The sequence below is a fragment of the Anticarsia gemmatalis genome, chromosome 30 (genome assembly GCF_050436995.1).
Source record: "Anticarsia gemmatalis isolate Benzon Research Colony breed Stoneville strain chromosome 30, ilAntGemm2 primary, whole genome shotgun sequence".
Lineage (NCBI taxonomy): Eukaryota > Metazoa > Arthropoda > Insecta > Lepidoptera > Erebidae > Anticarsia > Anticarsia gemmatalis.
Genome location: NC_134774.1, coordinates 3,219,884 through 3,245,533, shown reverse-complemented (window position 1 = coordinate 3,245,533; position 25,650 = coordinate 3,219,884). Strand labels below are relative to the sequence as shown.

At 36.2% G+C, this 25,650-nt stretch overlaps 2 protein-coding genes across 2 annotated transcripts; one reads left to right on the top strand and one right to left on the bottom strand.

The window, feature by feature from the left end:
• Window positions 1-402: 402 nt before the first annotated feature.
• LOC142985605 (uncharacterized) lies at window positions 403-15,005 on the bottom strand. Its single transcript, XM_076133881.1, has 7 exons — window positions 14,882-15,005; window positions 12,217-12,355; window positions 10,319-10,635; window positions 8,046-9,092; window positions 6,177-6,917; window positions 5,336-5,581; window positions 403-3,124 (listed from the first exon to the last, which is right to left on the bottom strand). The coding sequence occupies exons 2-7, from the start codon at window positions 12,347-12,349 to the stop codon at window positions 1,631-1,633; spliced, it is 3,978 nt and encodes a 1,325-aa protein (XP_075989996.1). The 5' UTR covers window positions 12,350-12,355; window positions 14,882-15,005; the 3' UTR covers window positions 403-1,630.
• Window positions 15,006-15,423: 418 nt separating this feature from the next.
• On the top strand, window positions 15,424-23,615 carry LOC142985545 (uncharacterized). Its single transcript, XM_076133779.1, has 4 exons — window positions 15,424-15,568; window positions 16,392-16,590; window positions 18,549-21,790; window positions 22,817-23,615. The coding sequence occupies exons 2-4, from the start codon at window positions 16,398-16,400 to the stop codon at window positions 23,243-23,245; spliced, it is 3,864 nt and encodes a 1,287-aa protein (XP_075989894.1). The 5' UTR covers window positions 15,424-15,568; window positions 16,392-16,397; the 3' UTR covers window positions 23,246-23,615.
• Window positions 23,616-25,650: the final 2,035 nt, after the last annotated feature.

The window sequence follows — 25,650 nt, the reverse complement described above, 5'->3', positions numbered from 1 at the left end:
CCAGTTTTCGAAATACACTAACTGCAACAATAACTTTGTAATCCCATATAAATGTATAAGATTACAAGGTTACATTTGCAGTTAATGAATTATTATTACTGTAGAAAAAAAAATAGGTGTAAATAGGTACCTACTATATGAGGCATAACGGAAGGCATATAGAGTGGGTAATAAGGGTGTTTAGCCCATGAAACTGAACAACATTCCCATAGGAAAATATGTTGAATTATGAAAAAAAAAAAAGTCTTTCCATACAAAGTGGACCTATGTTCGCTCTACAAAAAGAAGTGAGATGCCACCAAAAACATTCTGTAAAAACCTCAAGTCTCGCCGTAAAAAGTTGTGAGATCTATATAATACCAAGTCGATTAATCTATTTAGTCTCTACTTAAAGGACCTTCTGTCTTAAGTTATTACGTATGTTACTATCATGCCAATTTAAAAAAAAATACCTTTAAAACAAATAGATCGACTTGGTCATCGCAAGAAAACACAAATTCGCCATTAACGTTTCAGGAGCATTGACTTCTCGTCGTGCTGTGTAGTGTGATACATACTAATAATCATCATGCGATGGCCAGGTCGGTCTATTTGTTTTAGAGGTATTTTTTTTTAAATTGGCATGATAGTAACATACGTAATAACTTAAGACAGAAGGTCCTTTAAGTAGAGACTAAATAGATTAATCGACTTGGTATTATATAGATCTCACAACTTTTTACGGCGAGACTTGAGGTTTTTACAGAATGTTTTTGGTGGCATATATTTTGCAGTTCGCATCACGAGAGAGGCATGAGACGGCGACACCATTTTTTTTAGTCATGGCGATTCTTTGTAATTCCGCCAATCTCAAAGTTGCCAAACAGTAAAATTAAATTAAACAGTCCAATTGACTTTAGGTTGTAGGAAACAGTTCACAAGCGAAGCAGGAGGCAGATCTTAGGTATTTAAAAGTCTCCGGTGGCGGCCTCATTACTCGGCCTTTAAGCTCTATATAAAACAATACTCAAGTAATTGTAAACATATAGTATTTAAATATACAACTAAATAAGAGATCAACAATTTACATGATTTTTACAAAAAACATGATAAGGCACTTCGACAATCAGTCGCTACGCACTGCGTAGTGGCTTATAAACTAACGATATTTGTTTTTGGTCATTCCTACTTAATGTATCGCCTCGGACTGGAGACCTAAACTCCGATTCCGTTCGTGACCCTTGAAATATCCCGCAAACGATCAGCCTGGATCTGGCAACCCTAGGAGCGCGTGTGACGAACACGTATAATAACAACAAAGGCGCCGTGCCTTTTGTATCTACTCTTTAATTTCTGCACTACTTGTTGCTATATTCAGACACGCAAAGCTATATAGCGTATATAAGCGTTTATAGTTACTACAATATTTTCGAAAAAAAATACAATATACACTTTTGTGTAACAATAATCTTTTGAACAATAAATTTAGGCCTTATTTCTTCCTACGCTGACATCGGTATCATGTACAAATATACACGATATTGTATAGGTATAACACAGTATAGTGAAGTTAATATTTCTATGAAATAAGCAAATAGCAGTGCGCTCGCCTAACATACGCGACCGATTCAGCGTAAAAAGAAATTAAGCTTTACTCAATATTCTCTTTAGCTGTACTCTTCTCTAAATAAGACTTATGTAAATCAGAGAATATATGAATAATCTCATGTTCTCTCATCACCCATTTATCACAAGCATCGCACTGAAACACCATTTTAGATACTTGTCTCACCTTATTTCGTTCTAAGAGCTCTTCATAGACTTTCTTAAAAGCAATTTCTTGCACACAGCGACTGTTAGTTTCATACACATAGTGTTGTAATTCACTTTGGGTCACACCGTCGTTTAATAACTTCAATTTCACATGTGAAACGTTCTCGTACACATGTTCTATAATGTTCTGAACTTCACTGTCGCACAGTTCACAAATAATACGATTATTTCGTTCCATTATTTTGTTTTTTGTCATAAATTTAATAACGTTTGAAGAATGTATATCACTTTGAACATGTTCTATGATAATATGGTCGATATTTTTAACTTTTTCTTTGCAAATTAGGCAGTCGTAATACTGTTTGCTAGCAAATCGTAGTTGCCGGCGCGATGCATTCAATTTTTTATTGAAATCGACATCGTTACCCGGCATTATTGATATTAAATCTAATTTAGTGATACTAAGTCTCATTTTTTTATTACTACGAGATGATTTTAGTAAATTCTCTTTGACTTTTTTGTATTTTTTTAATATGTTGTTTAGATTTTTGTTTATTGTATTCATTTTTTTATTCATTGTTGTTGTTTTTTCTTCTATTAGAGAGTCTATATTAATTATTTGTGAGTTTAAAGTGCTATCTATGCAAAGACTTTGGTTAAAATTTTGTAATATAGTATTTGAATGTTGATAATATATTTTGGGAATCTCTTTAGAGTTATTTTCTTTATTAGCAACTAAAGTGTTATTTTCCGTATTTCGTTTATTATTCGTATTTTGGTAATTTTGGCAATCTTTTTCGATAACTTTTTGACTATATTCTATAACACTATAATCTAATATTTCAGTTTTATCGGAATCTATTTCTGAAATATCTTTCAAAGTTGAATCTTCATCAAAAATGTCACAGCTATTTTCAAGTCTATTATTTTTGTTATCTGTACCATTGACAATATCTTTGGTCGAGTTATTTTTTATTTGATTATCTATGACTACTTCTATACCTGGTTTTTGTGTATCATAGACAACACTATTTGCGTCGTTATTGAGAGAATTATTGTCTTTGGCGTGTTTTTTATTTGTGATTTGTGAACCAGAGACAATATCTTCGGGACTGTTACTTTTAAATTGATTGTTTATGGTGTGTAATTCTATGATTTGAGTAACATTGACAATATCTTTTACCCTATCATTAATCAATTGATTGCCTATGGTGTGTTCCTTGTTTATTACTTGTGTGTCATAGACATCTGTGTTATTGTCTATGGTATGTCGTTTGATAATTTCTTGATGTTTCGTACTGAATGCCGCGTGGTCGTAGCCGGTGAACGCCATCTCGTTACACACGATACAATGCCGCCAAGCGTTGTTTATCTGAAAATTGACAAATACATTTATTTATGACAGTTCTTCAAAAACAAAATCAACAATTTTATAAGTACTTGGGTTAGGCTTAATGTTGATGTTTCAGGCCTCATTTCAGGCGCCACTCACATTATATCCACCAAACAACAACAAACTGATTGCAACATCCCCCCCACCCCGCAAACTCACCCCCACATATTACACACAACTGGCTGTAGACGCAACTGAGAGTGTGTCCACCGATCGACTTAACAGTCAGCTTGCAAAGTACGACATTACGACGCTGCGAGTCTATGATGCTACGGGGCTACGACGCTACGAGGCTATGAAGCTACGAGGCAATGATGCTACGACGCTGCGAGGTCATGACGCTTCGAGGCTACAATGCTACGAGGCAATGATGCTACGATGCTACGAAGTCATGACGCTTCGGGGCTACAAGGGTACCAGGCTACGACGCTACGAGGCCATGACGCTACGAGGCTATGAAGCTACAAGGGTATGAAGCTACGAGGCTGTAAAGTAACGACGATACGAGGCCACGGCGCTACGAAACTACGACTCTACGAGTTTATGACGCTACGAGGCCTGACACTACGAGCCCTTGCCGCTACGAAAACGTGATGCTACAAGGCTATGACGCTACGAAGCTATGATGTAACGAGTCCGTGATGCTACGAGGCTACGACGCTACGAAATTTCGTGATGACGACAACACATGGTAGACTTTTCCTGGTAGAATTCGTGGAGAAGACGTCACATGGTAGAATTTTCCTGTCAGAATTCATACCGATGACGACACACGGTAGAATTTTCCTGGTAGAATGCACGGAGAAGACGTCTCGTGGTAGTCACATGAGACTTTTCCATGACGATGACGTCACATGGTAGACTTTTCCATGACGATGACGTCACATGGTAGACTTTTCCATGACGATGACGTCACATGGTAGACTTTTCCATGACGATGACGTCACATGGTAGACTTTTCCATGACGATGACGTCACATGGTAGACTTTTCCATGACGATGACGTCACATGGTAGACTTTTCCATGACGATGACGTCACATGGTAGACTTTTCCATGACGATGACGTCACATGGTAGACTTTTCCATGACGATGACGTCACATGGTAGACTTTTCCATGACGATGACGTCACATGGTAGACTTTTCCATGACGATGAAATTACATGATAGAATTTTCCTGGTAGAATTCGTGATGATGACGTCACATGGTAGAATTTTCCATGATGAAGACGTCACATGGCAGACATTTCCATGACGATGACGTCACATGGTAGAATTTTCCTGGTAGAATTCGTGACGATGACGTCACATGGTAGACTTTTCCATGACGATGAAATTACATGATAGAATTTTCCATGACGATGACGTCACATGGTAGACTTTTCCATGACGATGACGTCACATGGTAGACTTTTCCATGACGATGAAATTACATGATAGAATTTTCCATGACGATGACGTCACATGGTAGACTTTTCCATGACGATGACGTCACATGGTAGACTTTTCCATGACGATGACGTCACATGGTAGAATTTTCCATGACGATGACGTCACATGGTAGACTTTTCCATGACGATGACGTCACATGGTAGACTTTTCCATGACGATGACGTCACATGGTAGAATTTTCCATGACGATGACGTCACATGGTAGACTTTTCCATGACGATGAAATTACATGATAGAATTTTCCTGGTAGAATTCGTGATGATGACGTCACATGGTAGAATTTTCCATGATGAAGACGTCACATGGCAGACATTTCCATGACGATGACGTCACATGGTAGAATTTTCCTGGTAGAATTCGTGATGATGACGTCACATGGTAGAATTTTCCATGATGAAGACGTCACATGGCAGACATTTCCATGACGATGACGTCACATGGTAGAATTTTCCTGGTAGAATTCGTGACGATGACGTCACATGGTTGCCTTTTCCTGATACTCTAAGAAAAGATTTCGCTAAATTCCACCCCTAACGGGACAAAATAGGGGGTGAAAGTTTGTATAAATCTGCTTAGATTTACTACTGACTGAGCTGAAATTAACCTAGATTCACATATACACATATAAACCTTTTCACACGGACGCAATCGCGGCCATAGCTAGTACATCTATAAATCTACAATTATAAATAAACCAGCAGAGATGGTATAAATTATTATAAAATCTATGCTCTCACCTTCCTAGCGAAATGTTCATCGACCTCTCCAGAGATGTTCTTCACATGTTTGTCAGTCATCTCATGTGCAGTGTGGTCAGTGACCACAGTCTCACACAACTGGCAGTAGACCGGTCTGTGACTGTCAGTGTAACTGTGGAAGGACTCCACAGTTATCTGTACGCTGGCTCCTTGGGGAGTGACGAGGGAAATGGAGTCCTCTTTGATTGCCAGCATGTTGAATTTGATGCCAAATTTTTTTGAAACCTGAAAAATTATACACATCCATCTATATTCTATACTAACCTTCTTATTCCTAAACACACTATAAAACTATTTTAGTTAAAAAAACTACTAAAATATGTTTTCTCTTTTTCATTTCGCTAAGGAGTGAAAGAAACAAAACTCTTTACAAGCCTTTCATAACTGCATATACATATTTTTATGAATAAGAGGATAATAATATAAAGCTGAAAAGATGTTTTAATGCTGAATTTAGACTTGATTTGAAAAAATATTTTTGTGTTGAATAGTCCACTAATTAAGGAAGGCTGTAAGAAGTTGAGGTAGGTTTTATAACATCACGCTATGAATAATAGGAGTGGAGCAGTAATAAGAAAAATGTGAATGCAGAAAATTGGTCCTCATGAGAAGTCGCGCTAATCTCAGGAACTACTGGTTCAATTTGAAAAATTAGATAGCCCTTTTATCGAGAAAGGCTATATATCATCACGCTACGACCAGTAGGAGCAGAGTACAAGTAAAAAATGTTACAAAAAATTGACCCATTCTCTCTTATGCGACGCAAGCGCAGTTGCGCGGGTCAGCTAGTATTAAGTATAGTATGAGTATAATAACATACCTGTTCAATATACAGTTTAAAATTCAGAACATCTTCAACATCAGCCACATATGTACCACACCTTGTACCCGCATCATTCCTTGGCACCTTCTCACTTTGTCTACAAACATCACTTGGCAAGGAACTGCTACAGTTTAGAGAACTTATTCCATCTACTTCGTCTATAGATCTCTTCAAACCTTTATTTGTATCAACATTTTGAGTAATACTATTATTTTGAGCATTTTTGCCGCAAATAGGGTAATTTTTGCCACTATTTTGATCATTAAGTATCGAATTTTGCGAATTACCACTATTGTTTCGCAAATTTTCTTGCGAATTGCTACTATTTTGAGTATTTAAGCCAATATTCGGTCCATTTATGCCACTTTCTAGCACATTTACCCCAGAATTCTGCTTATTCACTGCAAAATTTTGCTCCTTCAACAAATAATCTCTCAATATACCACCCCTTATAACATTTTCACCAGAATTAACCACATCTCGAGGCCCTTTTCTTCCCCGAATAACATCCAAAACATCCAAATGGCATTTCGAATTGATATGTTCAAGAAACCCTTCACTTTTCACATTGAACGAACACACGTAGCAATAAGTAAAGGGTCCATTCGAGTAATAATGTAATTGCTTGTGTGACTGCTTGGAGGTGAATCTTATATGTTTGTGAAACACTTGAACATGCTGCGAGTTAGTTAGAACCATGTCGTTGCATGCGAGGCAGTGGCTCCATACGTCGTTAATCTGAAAATGTTTATAAGGTTAAGCAAAGTAATTGCGGACGTTTTAGAGATGGGTGATCGTAGGGTATTTGAGCTGAGGGTCTGCATAATTAAGAGAGCATGTCTGAGGGAAAGACTAGGCGATTTCCATAATAAAAACTGTTCTAATACGTCGTGCATACAGGGTATAAATGACGGCAAACCAAAAACTTCAGTGTTAATTTTGTGACACTACATGCGCGAAATTTACTTCAACCATTTTTCTCGGTAATGATTGGTTCCCGAGTCACCCCCCGTTTCTGAGGTACAGTTAGCGGTTGTTTATCTATTCAATAGCATCAAAACTCATATAAAAAACGCTATTGAAAAGATAAACTCCCGTTAAATGTACCTCAGAAACCGGGGGTATGTCATTTTCGAGCGCACAATGTATCATGAACCACGCGATGTATCCACGCGCACGCCTATGAAATTGCTTATTATAGTGTAGTTGCACAGTAGGTAGTTAGTTCACATAGTTAAATTCGAAGACATAGGCAGAGGTATAAAGTACACCCACGTTTCGCCGTAAAAAAATTGTCCCATGAAATATGGGAACAACCAAATACCGTAATAATGGACAACAATGAATTACCGGACATGTTACTAAACTATGGACTACTATTGGTCTATGTTTTCATTTAAATTAAAAAAACAGCAATAGCACAATACTTTTTTTTTTTAAAGACAACTCCCGCACTAAGAATTGCTCTTGCGTCGCGGGGACTTTTACAAACATACAAACAACGGACACAAAGTACAACCAGACCCGAAACAATTATTTGTGGATCGCACAAATAATAGTCCCGTGTGGGAATCGAACCCACGACCTCCCGAGTCCCGACGCAATGGTAGCGGCGCGGTGACCTAAACCACTGCGCCACGACTCGACCCAGGCATCAAACCTGAGGTTTTGCGATCAGTAGTCTGACACTACCTACAGACTGATACAAAAGTATAATAGAATACGGGAATTAACGCGAACACGCATTTTACCTTAAAATGCCTGACGTTTCGGCGCAGGTTGCACTCGCCGTGGTCGCAGGCTGACTGGAACTACGGCGAGTGCAACCTGCGCCGTTATGATACAAAAGTAAACCAAAAAACTCACCTTCCTTATAAAATTATCATCAACCGGTTGAGTAATTAAGTTAATATGCTTGATCGTAGCACTATGTGCTTTAGTGTTCCTCGATATGAACACCATACAACTTTGACAGTGTACAGACGAGTCCATCTCCCTATAGTTATGAAACACTTCCTCGGACACACACAGCTCATACCCACCAGGCGATATCACTATTATATCACTAATACATTTGCTAGAATTCTGTATTGTAGATACAAATTCAGTCTTCATATTTGTTGATTGTAATTTTGTATTATTTTTTTCATTCAAATCGTTTTTTCCTTGGCATGTAGAATCTAAATTACTTGTTTCTGCATAGGCAATCTTTTTATTTCCTTGGAAATTATTTTCTTGATAATCTTTGTTCTTTCCTTGTATTAGTGTCAATTGTAAACCGGTCTCTTTAGTAGTTTGATAATTTTTTTCCAGTGGTATGTCTGGTCCTGACTTTAAAAGATCATTTTCTTTAAGAAACGGTGTCTCATCGTCTGATATAATGTACACAATTTTAGAACTAGGGTCGATGATTTCAATACAGTCACTGGAATGTTCTTCCGGTTGATTGTTCGGTATAAACGTAGAAGATGGTACTATATGGTCCTTTTTAGGAACATAAGTATCAGATGGGGGCAATATACGGTCATGTTTAGCTCCAGTAATTGGTATATAAGCATTTTTCTTATTCTTATTAGCTTTCCTATTACGTTTCTTCCGGGCACTTTTACTCATTTTAGAGTAACCTTCATTGATCATAATTCTTTCATGACTTCTGTCTATGGAATCATTAATATTGTCTTTGGGCGGACAAGTTTTTAATTTTTGCATATGTTTTTTTGATTTTAAATGGCTCTCTATGTTGTGTGATATTATGTCTATGGCACATATGTTACAGTATGTGGTCTTAGGCTTGTTAAATTTTGTTTTCTTTTTCTTTGGTGGGACATCTTTGTTGTGGTTTGGAGTTATATGTGTATGATTGTAAGCAACTAAGTCGTTACATTTGAGACAGTGATTGACTTCCGGACTCACCTGAAATTAAAAATGTTTTTTACTAGCTTTTACCCGCGACTTCGTCCGCCACCCGAATTTTCCCATGGGAATGCGTCATTTTCCCGGGGTAAAAAATAGCCTATGTCCTTTCTCGGGTATCAAAATATCTCTATACCAAGTTTCATGCAAATTGGTTCAGTAGTTTAGGCGTAATTGAGTAGCAGACAGACAGACAGACAGAGTTACTTTCACATTTATAATATTAGTATGGATAGTTGAATTGCTATAATGAGTGGGCGTGGTTTGAGTAGTGTTTGCAATTGGTGAGCATGATGTCTCGAGTTCGATTCCCTGTACGAATTTGTTACATCCAAAAGTACAGAACATGAAAATGTATTGACAAGTTCATAAAATGTAAGATAATATTGAGAATAATCCGAGTTTACCCAACTGATTGACGGGAATCGAACCTGATACCCAACATAGATTAATATTACAAAAAGTTGCCATACCAAAAAAACTTTTTTATACTAGCTAAGACCGGTATTTACATCTATCAACACAAAAGAACGTATTTAAATGCATAAAATGTTTATTTTTTCAAATGTTGTGCAAATTGGTCTATTACATAGATGCATAAAATCACGCCTTCTTCCCATAGTAGTAAGCAAAGACCAAAGAAATAATTCTCAGCAAAGTTACGATAAAAAATACTCACCCTCCTTACAAAATGGTTATCAATTTTCTTGAAAACATTCTTCACATGAGTTTCCGTCACATTATGTACATACTTCCTGCCACTCAGATATTTCCTACACACCTGACAATAAATCATTCCAAATATCGTCTTATAACTATGAAACTCGCCTACTGTGACCCAGGTGATTTGTGTTACACAATGGGCCACCCATCTATGGACTAACCGCGCCAATGGTAGTTTAACTAAGAGATCGTTTACTGACCGATGAACGCAACTGGTTGAACACTTCAATAGCCATCTTAGGAGCGTACAGAATTACACGCGGGAAAGCAGCGCGGTCTTCGCTCGCGATTTTCTTCGCGGGCGCTCACAGACGAGCGCAGCGCGTGGTCTTTCCTTTCCCCTTGTACACCCTCTATGCGTGCGATTGTTGTTTTATGCGTGCGTGCATGCGTGCGTGCGTGCGTGCGTGTGCGTGTGTGTGTGTGTGTGTGTGTGTGTGTGTGTAAAGGTGAATATTTGCTCTTACAATATGTGTTTAAGTAAGTAATATAAAAATACTCACCCTCCTTATAAATTGGTTATCAATTTTCTTGAAAACATTCTTCACATGAGTTTCCGTCACATTATGAATAGACTTTCTTCCACTCAGATATTTCCTGCACACCTGACAATATACCTCGCCAATCACTGTCTTATAACTGTGAAACTCATCTACACTCACTTGTATAGAGCTCCAATTGCAAGTGATTATCATTATAGCATTGTTTAAAACATTTACATGAGGCGGGAAGGGTATTTCAAACTTTTGACACATTGCTTCCAAGTATCTTTCGAAAGCTGCGACCTCTGGGTCTCTCGGTGCAGTGAGGTAAGATGGAACTGTAAATAGAAAATTATTCATACAATAAATGTTTTACTACGCACTAGCTGACTCGCGCAACTTAGCTTGCGTCACATAAGCGAGAATGGGTGAAATTTTTCTCCGTTTTTGTAACATTTTTTACTGGTACTCTGCTCCTATTGGTCGTAGCGTGATGATATATAGCCTATAGCCTTCCTCGATAAATGGGCTATCTAACAGTAAAATATTTTTTAATTCCGACTAGTAGTTCCTGAGATTAGCGCATTCAAACAAACAAACAAACTCTTCAGCTTTATAATATTAGTATAGATTTTCTTCGAATTTAATAAACAGGAAGACTTCAATGTTTGTAATATACATACAACACTGCCTCCGTGGCGCAGTGGTTAAGTCGCCACGCCGCTACCATTGCGTCGGGAGGTCGTGAGTTCGATTCCCACACGAGACAATTATTTGTGCGATACACAAATAATTGTCTCGTTACAAACATACAAACAATGGACACAAAATGCAACTAGACCCGAAACAATTATTTGCTTATCACACAAATTATTCTTCCGTGTGGACCTCACTATACACTACCGACCGCGCCACAGTGTTCTTCGAAAAGCGAATATCTTCGACCTTCATATTGCTTACTAGCTGACCCGCGCAATTTTTCACTGTTACTCTGCTCCTATTTATCGTAGCGTGATGATATATAGTCTATAGCCTTCCTCGATAAATGGGCTATCTAACACTGAATGAATTTTTCAAATCGGACCAGTAGCAGGCCACCGTCACTCGGCCGTACCTACAGCGATAAGTGCCTACAAATTCGCGTGGCCTCAGCGCCACTCCGAGAGTCGAGTGTCGACGCTCACGCGTAGAGCTCGTGCGTGCATTTATTAGAAGTTTTGTGAGTGATATTATTATAAAAACGTTTAAAATAGAATGGCAGGTTTAAAGCATTGCTCATTTGATGGATGTTTGTCGAAAAAGAAGGACGAGGGATTGTCATTTTTTTCATTACCTACAGATTCATTAAAAAACTATAAAACTTTACATTACCTACCTACCACAAAATAATAGTACTAACTAGGTATAATTAGTTACTTTGTTGATGCTAACAATATGGACTCATGTCTGAATTATTAAGGAATTTGATACTTTATAATTACGAGAGCAACTTGCAAATGTGACTTTTTGTTTATTGAGATATTTCAACGATTTTGGTATCAAATGAAAGGTCTAAGACTAAAACTATTATATCCGTTTGAATGATATAAATCGGTTCACAGGTTTAGGATGACAGAGTTACGCGTTAAAAGAGAGCGGGAATACTTAGGTGAATATGTCGGTAGGTACGGAGCGCTTATACGAGCTGAATTGAACTTTATTGCTAAGTAGCAAGAGTCGTTATTTCTATAAATTGTTTCGGGAAGTGCGTGTTCTGTACTATAGTACTTATTATTCTGTGCCAGTAGTCCCGAGATTAGCGCGTTCAAACAAACATACTCTTCAGCTTTATAATATTAGTATAGATAGTATAGATTTATGTCCATAAAGCCGCGGGCGGCTGCAGTAAAACAGAAATAACTTAGCAGTAAAGTACTTACTGGGTATGGCATCTTCGCCAAGTGGCCAAGACTGGTTCCTGCCCGAGTCGTTAGCGGATTGATTCGCGTCGTAGATTATAAGGCCTGGGGTCAAACCGTTATGACCCTGGGTTAGATCACTCCAGTTAGACATGGCTCTCTGAAACATAAAAAGAAAATTACCCGACTGTGCATAACAATATATGGTTATGTGATTATACAACACTAGCTTATACCCGCGACTTCGTCCGCCACCTTTATTTTCCCACTAGCTGACCCGCGCAACTTCGCTTGCGTCACATAAGAGAGAATGGGTCAAAATTTTCCCCGTTTTTGTAACATTTTTCGTTGCTACTCCGCTCCTATTGGTCGTAGCGTGATGAAATATAGCCTATAGCCTTCCTCGATAAATGGACTATCTAACACTGAAAGAATTTTTCAAATCGGACCAGTATTTCCTGAGATTAGCGCGTTCAAACAAACAAACTCTTCAGCTTTATAATATTAGTATAGAAGTATAGATTATGCGTCATTTTCCCGGGGTAAAAAGTAGCCTATGTCCTCTCTCGGGTATCAAAATATCTCCATACCAAATTTAATGCAAATTGGTTCAGTAGTTGAGGCGTGACTGAGTAACAGATAGACAGACAGACAGAGTTACTTTCGCATTTATAATATTAGTTTGGATTTTTTATCCGTTTGTACAACGTAAAGATGATGTTTTAGCTTGTGGCTATGTCTCCACACTCTCATAGCCTGGTGGAATGGATAACCAACACGACCAGTGAGAGGTCAGAAGCAGGACTGATGACTTAACACGCTCTCCGAGGCAAATAGGTTTACAGCCACAATTTCCTTAACTTCACACATTGTGCAAAGCACTTCAGAACAGAAAGACTGAATGAATAAATTTTTACCTGGATCCAGGATTCGAACTCAAGACGGCACGGCAATCGCATTCACTATCGCTCGAGCAGTCAAACATCACTCAATTTAAAGTGACGCTTTTCTTTAGGTATGGAACACGTCGAAGTGACAAACACACCATGATACTTAAAGAGTTAGGTACTCAGTGTTTAGGGATGTTAGGATATTAACATTCTTATCTTCGATGTTAGAGGACACGTAGAAATATATAAAGGTTTCAAAAACCATGAAATTTTGTGGTATTGCCTTTGAATATTCACGTATGAGTTTAAACCAATATAAATGAGAATAAACAAGTATCAAGCGTTCTGATCATTGCTTTTAGTGATACTTTTAAAATATACACGGCTACTCCATGACAGTTGCGCGGTATACTTGAAGATGCCATAGAAACACACGCGTCGACGCGCGTTTAATGTAGAACTCGACTGCTCGAGCCTGCGCGAGGAAAGCGTTCTAGGTTACCATTCTTCATTAAACAGGCCAGTTTTCGTGAAAATTCGTCAACGATGGTGGACTGGGCCATGACTATAATTGCTCTTTTGACTGAAGAAGAATAAAAATGACGTTCTCTCTCTTTAAACTCAGTAACAACATTGAAATTTTTCGTACGACGCCGGCGGCGACGTGATGTTGCGCGGGGATACCCGCGCATCCTCGAGGACGCGCGAGCATTTTTTGTCAGGTTCAAGCAATTATGCACTTTATTTCAATTAACTTAAAGTTTATTTTCAAGTGCGTTAAAAAAATCCTCTCCGCTGCGCTCCTCTTGGTCTGCGCTGACCCTAAGGTTTCAAACTACTTGACAAGTGAACCTAGATCGCAATGAACGATTTTTAGGTCCGCTTGATATATGCGGGGCGCGACAGCAAAGACTACTCGCCCAAATGGTCTTCTTCTTGTCGTGTGATTAGTGATCAACCTAGTGTCAAAGTTGTTCAAGCCGCCAACACTACAACAACAACTTTCGGATAACAACTTTGACACTATGTTGACCACTAACCATACAATAGATAAAATAATAGACCATAAGTTATGATGATCAAGCCCCAGTTTTGTCAAGTTACCACAACCGCACCTTTCGATATAGGTACCGTTCAAACGATTCACCCCACGCAGTGGAACACCGCTAAGCATCGTAAACATTCGTACCTACGCGACCTACATGGCCACGGGATGTTTCCCGCCTAAATACCTAAAAACATCGGTAAAACGATATTGCCTCCGTATTTACCAATGAAACACTAAACTCGTGAAGATCGAGTGCCTGTTGCAAGGTTTCCCGGCGGAAGAGTCGATCATTGGAGGGAATAACACTGTACAATTTGAGTAATAGCTACGTAATAATAATAATAAGAAAGAGGTTTCTAAGGCTGTTACTAAAGGCTACTACAGTCGTCTCAGACTGAGTTGATCGTCAAGCTCAGTTTTAACATTGTTGCAGGCTACAGAAAATGTGGATAAGAACAAAAATTCACTGTTAAACAACTAGGTACCTATACAGGCAGGCGAAGGGCGGTCTTGAAAAGTAGGTATTCACGAGATGAAGTATATAAACAGTCGAGTACATAGTACTACAGGCTTGAAACAACTTACGATTGAGCTGAACCTAATAGCACAACAATTTAATTGAAATAATATTAGATAATAGCCTTGAATAATAGGTACCGAATACCGAAGTAGGGACTTGTTACTGGCCAAATGAATCTGTTCTTAAACAACTTAAGTATTTCAAGTAACTAAACTGTATCAAACTTACCTAATCCAATAGAGTCTTCAGTTTCTACTCACGAAGTGATGAATTTTCCCGAAATTCAACGTTGGAAATTGAATTTGAGGGTGGAGAAAACTAACACCTACCGGACGAATGGCGCTAAGAAAATTTTACAAAATATGACATTAGCAAACTAATTGTCTATGTCAAAAAGTGCGGTTACACGGTCAATAAATTTACGAGCAAAATTCACTCGAGTGCTCAACATATTGATCTACTACTACTGAAATATTCAATTATAAGAGAAGTATCAGTTCACAATGGTTAAGTGTGAATGTTGCGCGCCGCGCGCTGGGTAAAAAACAAGTCATCAAACTACCCACCCATTATAACATTGTCAGCTCTAGTTAAGTCATTGTGAACACAGCATAATTTCTTATTTTGTTTTGATAATATTTGCCTAGTCTAGTAATATTTGTAGCCTGTGGGTAGTTGTAAGTTTTGTATCTGTGGTTTACCATAGCCAATGACCAATAGCCATTTTCTTTCATTGTCCAATAAACTTCGCCGAATAGCCATTAATTTTGACCTGATAAGAATGAATTGTTTGTTTGTTTCGTTAATTCGCAATAAAAAGTGGATTTTTGAATGAACTTCTAAGATTATACACCATAATTTCTTATTTCAAAAAAATATTGAGTTAATTAGAGGCAGTTCCTTTGTTTTATTCCGGTAAGTGAACTATATTAATAAATAAAAAAACACCGGTAGATTTTAACGATTCCAATAAGAATTTCTGCCAAGGTTCGCGAATTCTTGTTAATTAATTGATATCTACTAGACTACTCTGTAAAACGAGAGATTGAGAAGGTCTACGTATGTGCTTTTTCAGCGAGCTTTTGTTGCCTCAATTACTAGACAAAGGCATCTCTCATTTGTCTCAAGCTTTCCTAGTTTTTGCATCTTCGATTTTTGAAACAATATAACTGATTTGAGCTTTTATGTTGTAGAAAAAAGAATCTAAATATTATGGCCCATCTTCTAGACTATAACTATGACTAAATACTTACACATAATATCTAATTTACGAATAGTTACCATTTACTGATTGTAGATAAATTAAAATCATACCATAATCCATTAACCATATTTCATGCTACCGTGAGAATGTAACATATCTACATGAAGCAAAGAATGCTTTCCACTATGTTCTTAATTTACTTTGTTAAATACATAAAACACAGAAAGTCGATACGTGAATACATAATATCACACCTATTTTACAGTTCTGGCTGTGACACAGAAGCTTCTTTTTAACACTAGAAGGGTTGGGCTTCATATTATATCTTTAAAAGTAATCTCAAATACCACATAAATATTAATGGTTCTTTTTATCATTAAAGCTAACAATAAGAAATTAGAAAAAGTAATAAAATATGAAAAGACCCAAAAACATAGTTTGTAAAATATTTGATAATGAAAACACGGTGGCGACTAGTTGACACTTGACAGTGTTGTTCTATCTACTGGTAATTAGTAATTTATACTTTTTCAGTTCATAATGCCTCGGTTAAAATATCCAGATGTCCAATACACAATATCATTGGACAGTCTAGATCTGAGTTTTCTGGAACGCTACATATACAAGTCGCCTAGAGAGAAGTCGTTGTTGTGGTCTAAGCCGAAGCTTGATGGAGTGGTGGACTATTGTACTGTAAAGGTGGTCTCCGACGAGCCTGACGACCCGCTGTTTGGTAAGGAATTGTTCTTAAATAGCTGTTGCAATGTTGTTTCTTTATTCAAGTGTTTTTTATTAATCTTTTTGTGCTCATAACTTTGTTTCTTTACTATGATTTTTTTGTATGTACCTTTTTTTAAATAGCAAATGCATATTGATGATGATTAAATAACTATAACTGTCTAACCTACAGTTTCTGAGGTGCGTTTAGCGGCAGTTTATCTATTCAATAGAGTTTAAACTCATGTAATAAAGACACTATTGAATAGTTTATCTACCGCTTAATGTCCTCAGAAACTGGGCATACGTGGCAAATTAAGATACATACAATAATACATACTTAACATCATGCAGGTCCTGGCTGTCATTTTCAAAGATCTTTGACATTTGTGACCAGTAGTCAGACTCTTGTTAGTTTTACAACAGTTCAGCAAGGTATTGTGTTATAACCCAGGTAATTGGGTTGTGGAGGTCCAATAGGTAGTCACTTCACTTTAACTCAAATCTGCATCCAGTAAGACTGGAAGCAGATTTGAACATAGTAGGAAGAAAGGCTAGTTTAATGATGTCAGAAGTCATTATGAACATCACATCCTTATTATCAAAAGATGTAGACAGAAATGTATGAAATACATCCATATTTTGACAGTCTCATGTAATAGAAGGTGAGCCAAATTTCATAAGATAGAATTTTGTATATTGCTATTGTACAGCAACCTACTCTACTACAGCAACCTAGTCTTACAAGATGACAAAAGTTTGTCATCTTGTAAGACTCATTTGCACAAATAAAGATAATCTTATTCTTAGCTATATAACAATGGAAGATGCATTTAAATCAGTCTAGTAGTTTTAGAGATTAGCATATATTATGCAAATAGACATGGCTTAGGAGAATTCTTGCTTATTATTCTTTCTTAACCATCCTTTATTATGATTTTGAAAATATATTTAATGTAAACTTTATTTTACTGTTTTGTATGCAAGTCATAAATTTGTATTTATCTGCTATGCAATATAAGCTAAACTGTTGTACCTATTGTCATGAATTTTGCCAAGCAAGTTATATGTCAGAAGCACAAGCAAATGCTAGTTTTTTTATGCTGATGTGTAATAATTCTGAAATATATTTGGTTTTTCAATTTAAGAACCATATTAACAGGCTTTTATCTATTTGAAAGCACAGTTTAAAGTATATATTTTGGTTTCTTTAATGGTTCCTTAAATTGTTCTTCCTTATTAATAGTCTATTTACACAGGCTCTGTGGGAAAAAATTGTGGAAGGCTCCTTATAACTAGTATCACATTAGTTGGGGAGGGGAGGTCTTTCCTATGAGTGGGGGGAGGTGGTCCATCCTGTAAGTTGGGGTAGGGGGTCTGAACCGTAAGTAGGGGGAAGTAGTCTGTCCCGTAAGTTGGGGTAGGGGGTCTGAACCATATGTAGGGAGAGGGGTCTAACCTATAAGTATGGGTGGGTGGCCCATCCCGTAAGTTTGGGTAGGGGGTCTGTACCATAAGTAGGGGGAGGAGGTCTAATCTATAAATATGGGAGGGTGTCTATCCCATAAGCATTGAGAGGGAGTATGTCTCACAAGAAGGGGTGTGAGTCTAGCCCATAAGTGGATGGAGGGGGTATATACCATAAGTAGGGGGAGGGGTCAATCCCATAAGAAGGGAGGTGAGTCTAGCCCATAAGTGGATAGAGGGGTAATCTATACTGAAGAGTTTGTTTGTTTATTTGTGAAGGCTATAGGCTATATATCATCACGCTATTACCAATAGGAGCTGAGTACCAAAAAGAAATGTTACAAAAACGGGGAAAATGTCGAAGTTGCGCGAGTCAGCTAGTATACCATGTAGAGGAGGGGGTGTGTGCCATAAGAAGATGGAGAGGGGTCTCCATTCACTACAACTCCCACGCTTGTGCCTGCAGTTAGTATAGCAATCGCGAATAATATATTTTTCTTATTCCAGAACCGTGTGCATCACACAAATGCTATGTCTGCAACATCACTGTACCTAATATATACGGTAAAGAACATTTGAGCAGCAGAAAACACAGGGCTTACACCATATTTATTAACCAACTGTTACGAAATCTGTCCAAACTTTTTAAATCAACAACGAAATATGAGAATAATAATGTTAACACAGACTTGTATTATTGCGAGATATGTTCTAAAGCAGTTAGAAATTCTAATAGATACAAACACGAAATGACTGATGATCACTCCCAATGTTCGGACAATCAGAAAATCATTGAGGATTTCGTCAATCTCTATTTGAATGGAGAAGAAATCGACTATCAATTTGTAAGCACACAATTTGATAATGATCCACCGAAACATCAATTGGTAAGGTTTCAATCGAACGCTCAATCGGTTGATCAATCTCAGACAATCAATATTCAGGTACAATCTCAATGTGGCGATGAATCAGTAGAACAATGTCAATCAGAAAACTATCAAATTACGGACATTGAATCGGGAATATCACACAACATGAATAGCCAATCATATACTGAAAGGCAAACAGTGACCAAAAAAGTCAATTTGGAAACTGAATCATGTGCCAAGACTGCAACGAAAGAACTTAACAATAATGACAACAAGACCCCAGATAGCAACGGTCTAATATTCAATATAAATAATATTGAATTAACCAAACAATTGATCATAGACACTCATATTATCGATCAATTCAAAATGTATGAAGATTACGACTTTGATTTGTACAAGCCGTCGCAGTATACAAGTATTCGTTATGAAAAAGATAATAAAGAGAAAACTCCACCTGCTAAAAGGAGTGAGTTCGAGAAAGCAATTACTAAATATAAGAGCAAGTCTAACGGGAAAGACACTGAGATTGCTAACACAAATTTTAGTGTCAAACAAGTTTCTAAAACTTCGAATGGCGGTAAAAAAGTCGGTTTAAAAGATATTAAACCGGTTGGTTCCAGAAATTTCGCGATAAATTCTCTTACTTCCAGAGAAGAAACAATTAAAATGAACGCTTCTAAAGACACTGCAATTGATACCAATGTATCAAAGACAAATGATTTAAAGAACGAGCTAAAAAATAATGATTTAAAAGTCATCGCTGGTAAAACAAATGGAGCTACAAACTCAAAATCGACGGAATTCAAAGATACTGCTATGAAAACAGGTGCCTCAAGAGACACTTCAATTACTACAATTGATAAGAACAAGCTGAAGAATAATGATTTAAAAGTCATCGCAGATACAACAAATGGAGCTACAAACTCAAAATCGACAGAATTTAAAGACGCTGCAATGAAAACAGGTGCTTCAAAAGAGAACACAGGTGCTGCAAATACTACAATTGATGCTAAAGATGTATCAAATACAAATGCTTTTAAAAATAAAGTAACAAATAATAATTTAAAAGACATCGCGGGTAAATCTGGAGCGTCAAAGTCAGCTAAATCAGACGTTATTATTACAAATGCTTCAAAAGACACAAAAATTGATTCTAAAGAAGTATCAACGACAAATGCTTTTAAAAACAATGGAACAAACAATGATTTAAAAGACATTGCTGCTAAAACAGTTGGAGCAAAAAGCAGAGTAAACAATTCTTTGAAAAATAAGGCAGAAAAATCGACTGATTCTAAAGATATTGTAATTAATTCAGGTGCTTCAGAAAACACTGCAATTACTACTATTGATCTCGGAAACGTATCCCACGCAAATGCTTATAAAGCCACGCTAACGAAGAATGATTTCAAAGACATCGCTGGTAAAACAGTTGGAGCGAAAAACACAGGAAAATCTGAAATTATTACAACAGATACTTTAAAAAATAAAGCACCAATGTCGAAAACTGTTAGTTTAAAAGACGCTGCTAAGAAACCAGTTGATACGATAGACGGATCAACAACAAATGCCTTTAAAAACAATGTAACAAACAATGATTTAAAAGACGTTGCTAATAAAACAAACGGTGCGAAAAGCACAGTAAAATCAGACATCAAGACAGATTCTTTCAAAAACAGTACAGCAAAATCGACTGATTCCAAAGATATTGTGATGAAAGCAGTTACTTCTAGCGAGACTGCAATAAAATCAGCTGATACGAGAGACATATCAAATATGAATGTGTTTAAACACAATGAAAATAACACTGGTTCACAAGACACTGTTAAAATTGGAGCTACAAACTCAACAAAATCGGACGTTATTAAGACAGAAAATTTCAAAAATAAGGCAACAAAAATGACCTATTCCGACGTCACTGCAATGAAAGCAACTGTATCAAATACTGCTTTTAAAGACAAGATAATGAATAATGATTTAAAAACAAATGTAGTTACAAGCACAGTAAAATCGGACGTGACAGGTGATTCTAAAGACACTACAAGTACTAAAACCTCAGCAAGTACGCTACTCATGAATGCTTTCAAAGTCAGTGAAGAAAACACGTTTGATATAAAATACATCGCTGCTAAGACTGCCGCTTCGAACACAACAAAATCAGACGTTTTTAAAACAGATTATTTCAAAAATAAGGCAGGAATGTCGAATATAGTTGGTACAAAAGACAATGCTAATAAAAAAATTAACACCATCGACTCTTCTTCAGTTGGTTTCAAAAATAAATCAACGAATACTGATTTTAAAGATATAATTGGAAACACAATTGGAGCTAAAAACGCATCAAAATTACTCGATGCTGAAAACATTATAATGAAAACAGAAGCGTCCAGAGTTGTTACTACAGGGACCAGAGACGACTTAATGAGAAGCATTTGTAAAAAAGACATGAATAAAACTATGAAGAGTGAACGAAACAACGACGGTACGATCAAATTAAATCCTGTATCTGAAAACATGAAAATAATCGCTGAAAAACATAATAAAGCTAACATGTGTGAAGTTAAAAACTCAGCTAAACAAAGCAAAATCAAATACGATGAAAAGACAGCAGAATATAAAGAATACCTTTCAGATATTGTTTCGAAATACAAACTGGTTTACGACAAACCGGTTGTGAAAGAAAAAGAAGTGATAATTGTGACGCCAAAAGGTTTTAAAATGCAGATTCCGGAGCTTTCGTTCCACAGTTACCGAGTGATCGGCCAGGCTGTGTATTGCCAGCTGTGTAACGTGTGGACGACGGAAGAGGAAGCGCACAGCATGTGTGAGCCACATGTAAGAATGATTACGAGAAATATCGACGACGATTTTCTTAGAGAGGTGTGTACATTTTTATTTATATTTTTTCCCGGTTTTAATAGATTTTGTACAAAAAAATATAAGCCTTCCTCCTGAACCTCCACCCTATCTATTAATAACTATAAATTTAAAAACCTCGGAAATTATAACATTTCTTTTTTTTTCATACTTTTTATAGATTGGCTAGTTAGGTTAAGCCGTTCTAATATTCCCACCACCAACTTTCTCATCATACGAAGCTATTTGAGATCCGAGTAAATTTTCTCTCCTCCCATCACTTTCACCCCCTACAACGTTTTAACGGCTGAACCGATTTTCATCAAACATGTCTAAGAACACTCGCACATAAGTAACCTTTAATATAAAAACTAAATTGAAATCACTGCATCCGTTCGGGAGTTATGATGCCACAGACAGACAGACACACACACAGACGTCAAACTATTAACACCCCTTGTTTTTCGTCGGGGGTTAAAAATCGCATCAAAATCATTTGCATAGTTTTGAAGACCTAACTAACCTATGCAGACAGTGAGATGCGGGAAGCAACTCCGCTTTATACTATGTAATGAAGACCAGTGACAATTGAATGGCCTAAACTAGGACAAGAAAGTCATGGCCATGACTCTTTTAAAATCTGTACTAATATTATAAAGTTGAAGAGTTTGTTTGTTTGTTTGAACGCGCTAATCTCAGAAACTACTGGTCCGATTTGAAAAATTATTTCAGTTAAATAGCCCATTTATCGAGGAAGGCTTCAGGCTATGTAACATTACGCTACGGCCATTAGGAGCGGAGTAGCAACGAAAAATGTTACAAAACAGGGAAAAATTATGACCCATTCTCTCTTATGTCACGCAAGCGAAGTTCGGTCAGCTAGTGTTATTATATTTATAACAATTTTAAACAATAATAAATCAAATTAAATAATAAAGTAAATAAATAATAATAAAAATCAGTTAAAATCAAACTTATACATTGTCGCAGTAAAACAGACTACATTAAAATCTATGAACGAATTATAAAAATACTCATTTATCATTTCAGATGAACTCAGAATGGAGCCACTGCCTAGTATGCAATGAAAAAGTACTCCCAGGCATCACACACGCTGCTTTCAACGAGCATCATCGAAAACAAGTAGCAAAGTACAACAAGGCACAATGGCTGACTTGCAGCGCGAATACCATACAAAACATCCACGCAATCACTAAACCTAACTCATATTATTGTAACAAATGTCAAGAGTTCACTAACCTTGATGTGAAAGTACATAAGACTACCGTCCAGCATCAATTAGCTATTCTGTTCAACTCGTATATCAAAACTTATTTTAGAAAGAAATTGATGAAGGCGGCTAAATGTGTGAAGGTTGATGATGTAAAGGGTAGGAGTGATGTGATGACGTCAAAAGATTTGATGTCTAAGCTTGAGGCGTTGGCATCTAAAGATTCGACACGCAAGCGTGATGTATAGACATCACATTATTTGACAGCTAAAGTTTGATGTACAGATCTATACTAATACTAGCTGACCCGCACAACTTAGCTTGCGTCACATAAGAGAGAATGGGTCAAAAAAATTCCCGTTTCTGTATCATTTTTCACATGTACGTCAGGCTGGCCCGGCCCCATGGAATTTAATAATGAGATTGTTATTAATCCAATGTACCCGGGTATACTAATATATGTAACACCTTCATTTTCAATGTAACTCTTTTTAAAAGAAATTACGTGCACTTCTTAGTGGCCGGGCCAGCCTGACGTTTTCAGCCCGGCCACCTTGTTTCCCACTAATCTACAAAAAATACTGGCAATATTGTGCTACAGATGAAATGTACCCTATAATTTATGCATATGTAACACAAAATCGAATCCTAAAATGCAATAGCATACGAAATATTAGCGGTTGCAGGTGGCCGGGCTGAAATTATTTCGTTAATATAAAACAGTAAAACTGCAACACCTACCAAAAACTAATACCAGTACATAATGAGATATAGAGATATAGAATACATGTAACGCTTTCATTTTAAATTATAATACATATTTAGAAAGAATAATCACTTGAAATTATATTTCAGCCCGGCCACCTAAAAGCGGTAATATTCCCTAAAATCTTATGCCAATTTGTACAGTAAAACCTAATACAGCTATGAAATGAAAGTTACATTCGTTTCGTTTTAGTCGTATACCTTTAAGCCTTCTGTTTGACTAGATTATCAAAATCTGAGAAACTTGCCGAAGAGTGACTATCATTTATTAACTAATTTCAGGACATTTGGTTTGTTGAGTGAAACAAAATTGGTAATTGTCATATTTTTTTAATAATCATTTTTGAAATTAGTTAGGCAACATTTGTACTTACATTAATTAGGTACTATAACAATTGTTAATTATAAATAATGTAAAAAAAGGTTACACATTGATAATAACACAGTTATCAAAAAATTATAGTAATATCAATATTACCTTAACATCGAACATTCATTCATTCAGAATATTAGAAGATAATTTTTGGTTAAATACTTATTATACCTTGGTAAAAAATCACAGATTTTCATAATGATTTTTACATCAACTTTGAATTTAAAGTTTTGAAAACTTTCAATTTAAATTATGCTAATATAATTATTACAACAATTCTTAAATAAAGAGAGAACCATAGTTCTTTCAGTGGCAGCTAATGGAAATATAGCTATGTAGTATATATAATTTAACATAATATTAAAATCACAGCTAAAAATCACAATGTTAACTTGTATAATTAAACGTATGCTAATATAATAATCATTGCTAGCCTATATCTGGCATTTGTACTATAAGTATTTTGACTAATTCAAATTTAAATATATTGCTTATTAGAATCGTTAAAAACGTACTAATCACTTGATTATGTTATTTAATCAAGCTAAAATGTACGTCAAGGAATGTAAAAATATTAAATCCAAATTACTTTTTTTAACACTAGACTGTAAATCGTCATAACACATCCACAGATCTTGATTAAATAAATGGCATTTATAATGTCCTAGATTTTCCCCCAATACTACATATTCAATAGCACCTACAATCACATAAATATTAGTTCTAACTTTGATAGATAAGGGTATATGGTTCAATATTATTTGATCTGTTCCATTTAAATCAAAAGATATAATATTCTTTACATTATAGCTGGACAAAACAGTGCCCGGGCAATCGTGTTCACAATCCTTCGAAATAACGTCTATACAAATTGAGTTTAATTGAAAGTTTTCAAAACTTTAAATTCAAAGTTGATGTAAAAATCATTATGAAAATCTGTGATTTTTTACCAAGGTATAATAAGTATTTAACCAAAAATTATCTTCTAATATTCTGAATGAATGAATGTTCGATGTTAAGGTAATATTGATATTACTATAATTTTTTGATAACTGTGTTATTATCAATGTGTAACCTTTTTTTACATTATTTATAATTAACAATTGTTATAGTACCTAATTAATGTAAGTACAAATGTTGCCTAACTAATTTCAAAAATGATTATTAAAAAAATATGACAATTACCAATTTTGTTTCACTCAACAAACCAAATGTCCTGAAATTAGTTAATAAATGATAGTCACTCTTCGGCAAGTTTCTCAGATTTTGATAATCTAGTCAAACAGAAGGCTTAAAGGTATACGACTAAAACGAAACGAATGTAACTTTCATTTCATAGCTGTATTAGGTTTTACTGTACAAATTGGCATAAGATTTTAGGGAATATTACCGCTTTTAGGTGGCCGGGCTGAAATATAATTTCAAGTGATTATTCTTTCTAAATATGTATTATAATTTAAAATGAAAGCGTTACATGTATTCTATATCTCTATATCTCATTATGTACTGGTATTA

Excerpts from the sequence above, each read along its gene's own strand:
- LOC142985545 (XM_076133779.1), top strand. The coding sequence starts at position 16,398 with ATGCCTCGGTTAAAATATCCAGATGTCCAATACACAATATCATTGGAC. Across the intron at positions 16,591-18,548 it reads GCCTGACGACCCGCTGTTTG|AACCGTGTGCATCACACAAA; the intron begins GTAAGGAATTGT and ends TTCTTATTCCAG. Across the intron at positions 21,791-22,816 it reads ACGACGATTTTCTTAGAGAG|ATGAACTCAGAATGGAGCCA; the intron begins GTGTGTACATTT and ends TTATCATTTCAG.
- LOC142985605 (XM_076133881.1), bottom strand. The coding sequence starts at position 12,349 with ATGTCTAACTGGAGTGATCTAACCCAGGGTCATAACGGTTTGACCCCA. Across the intron at positions 6,918-8,045 it reads ATGATAATTTTATAAGGAAG|ATTAACGACGTATGGAGCCA; the intron begins GTGAGTTTTTTG and ends AAACATTTTCAG. Across the intron at positions 3,125-5,335 it reads ATGAACATTTCGCTAGGAAG|ATAAACAACGCTTGGCGGCA; the intron begins GTGAGAGCATAG and ends GTCAATTTTCAG.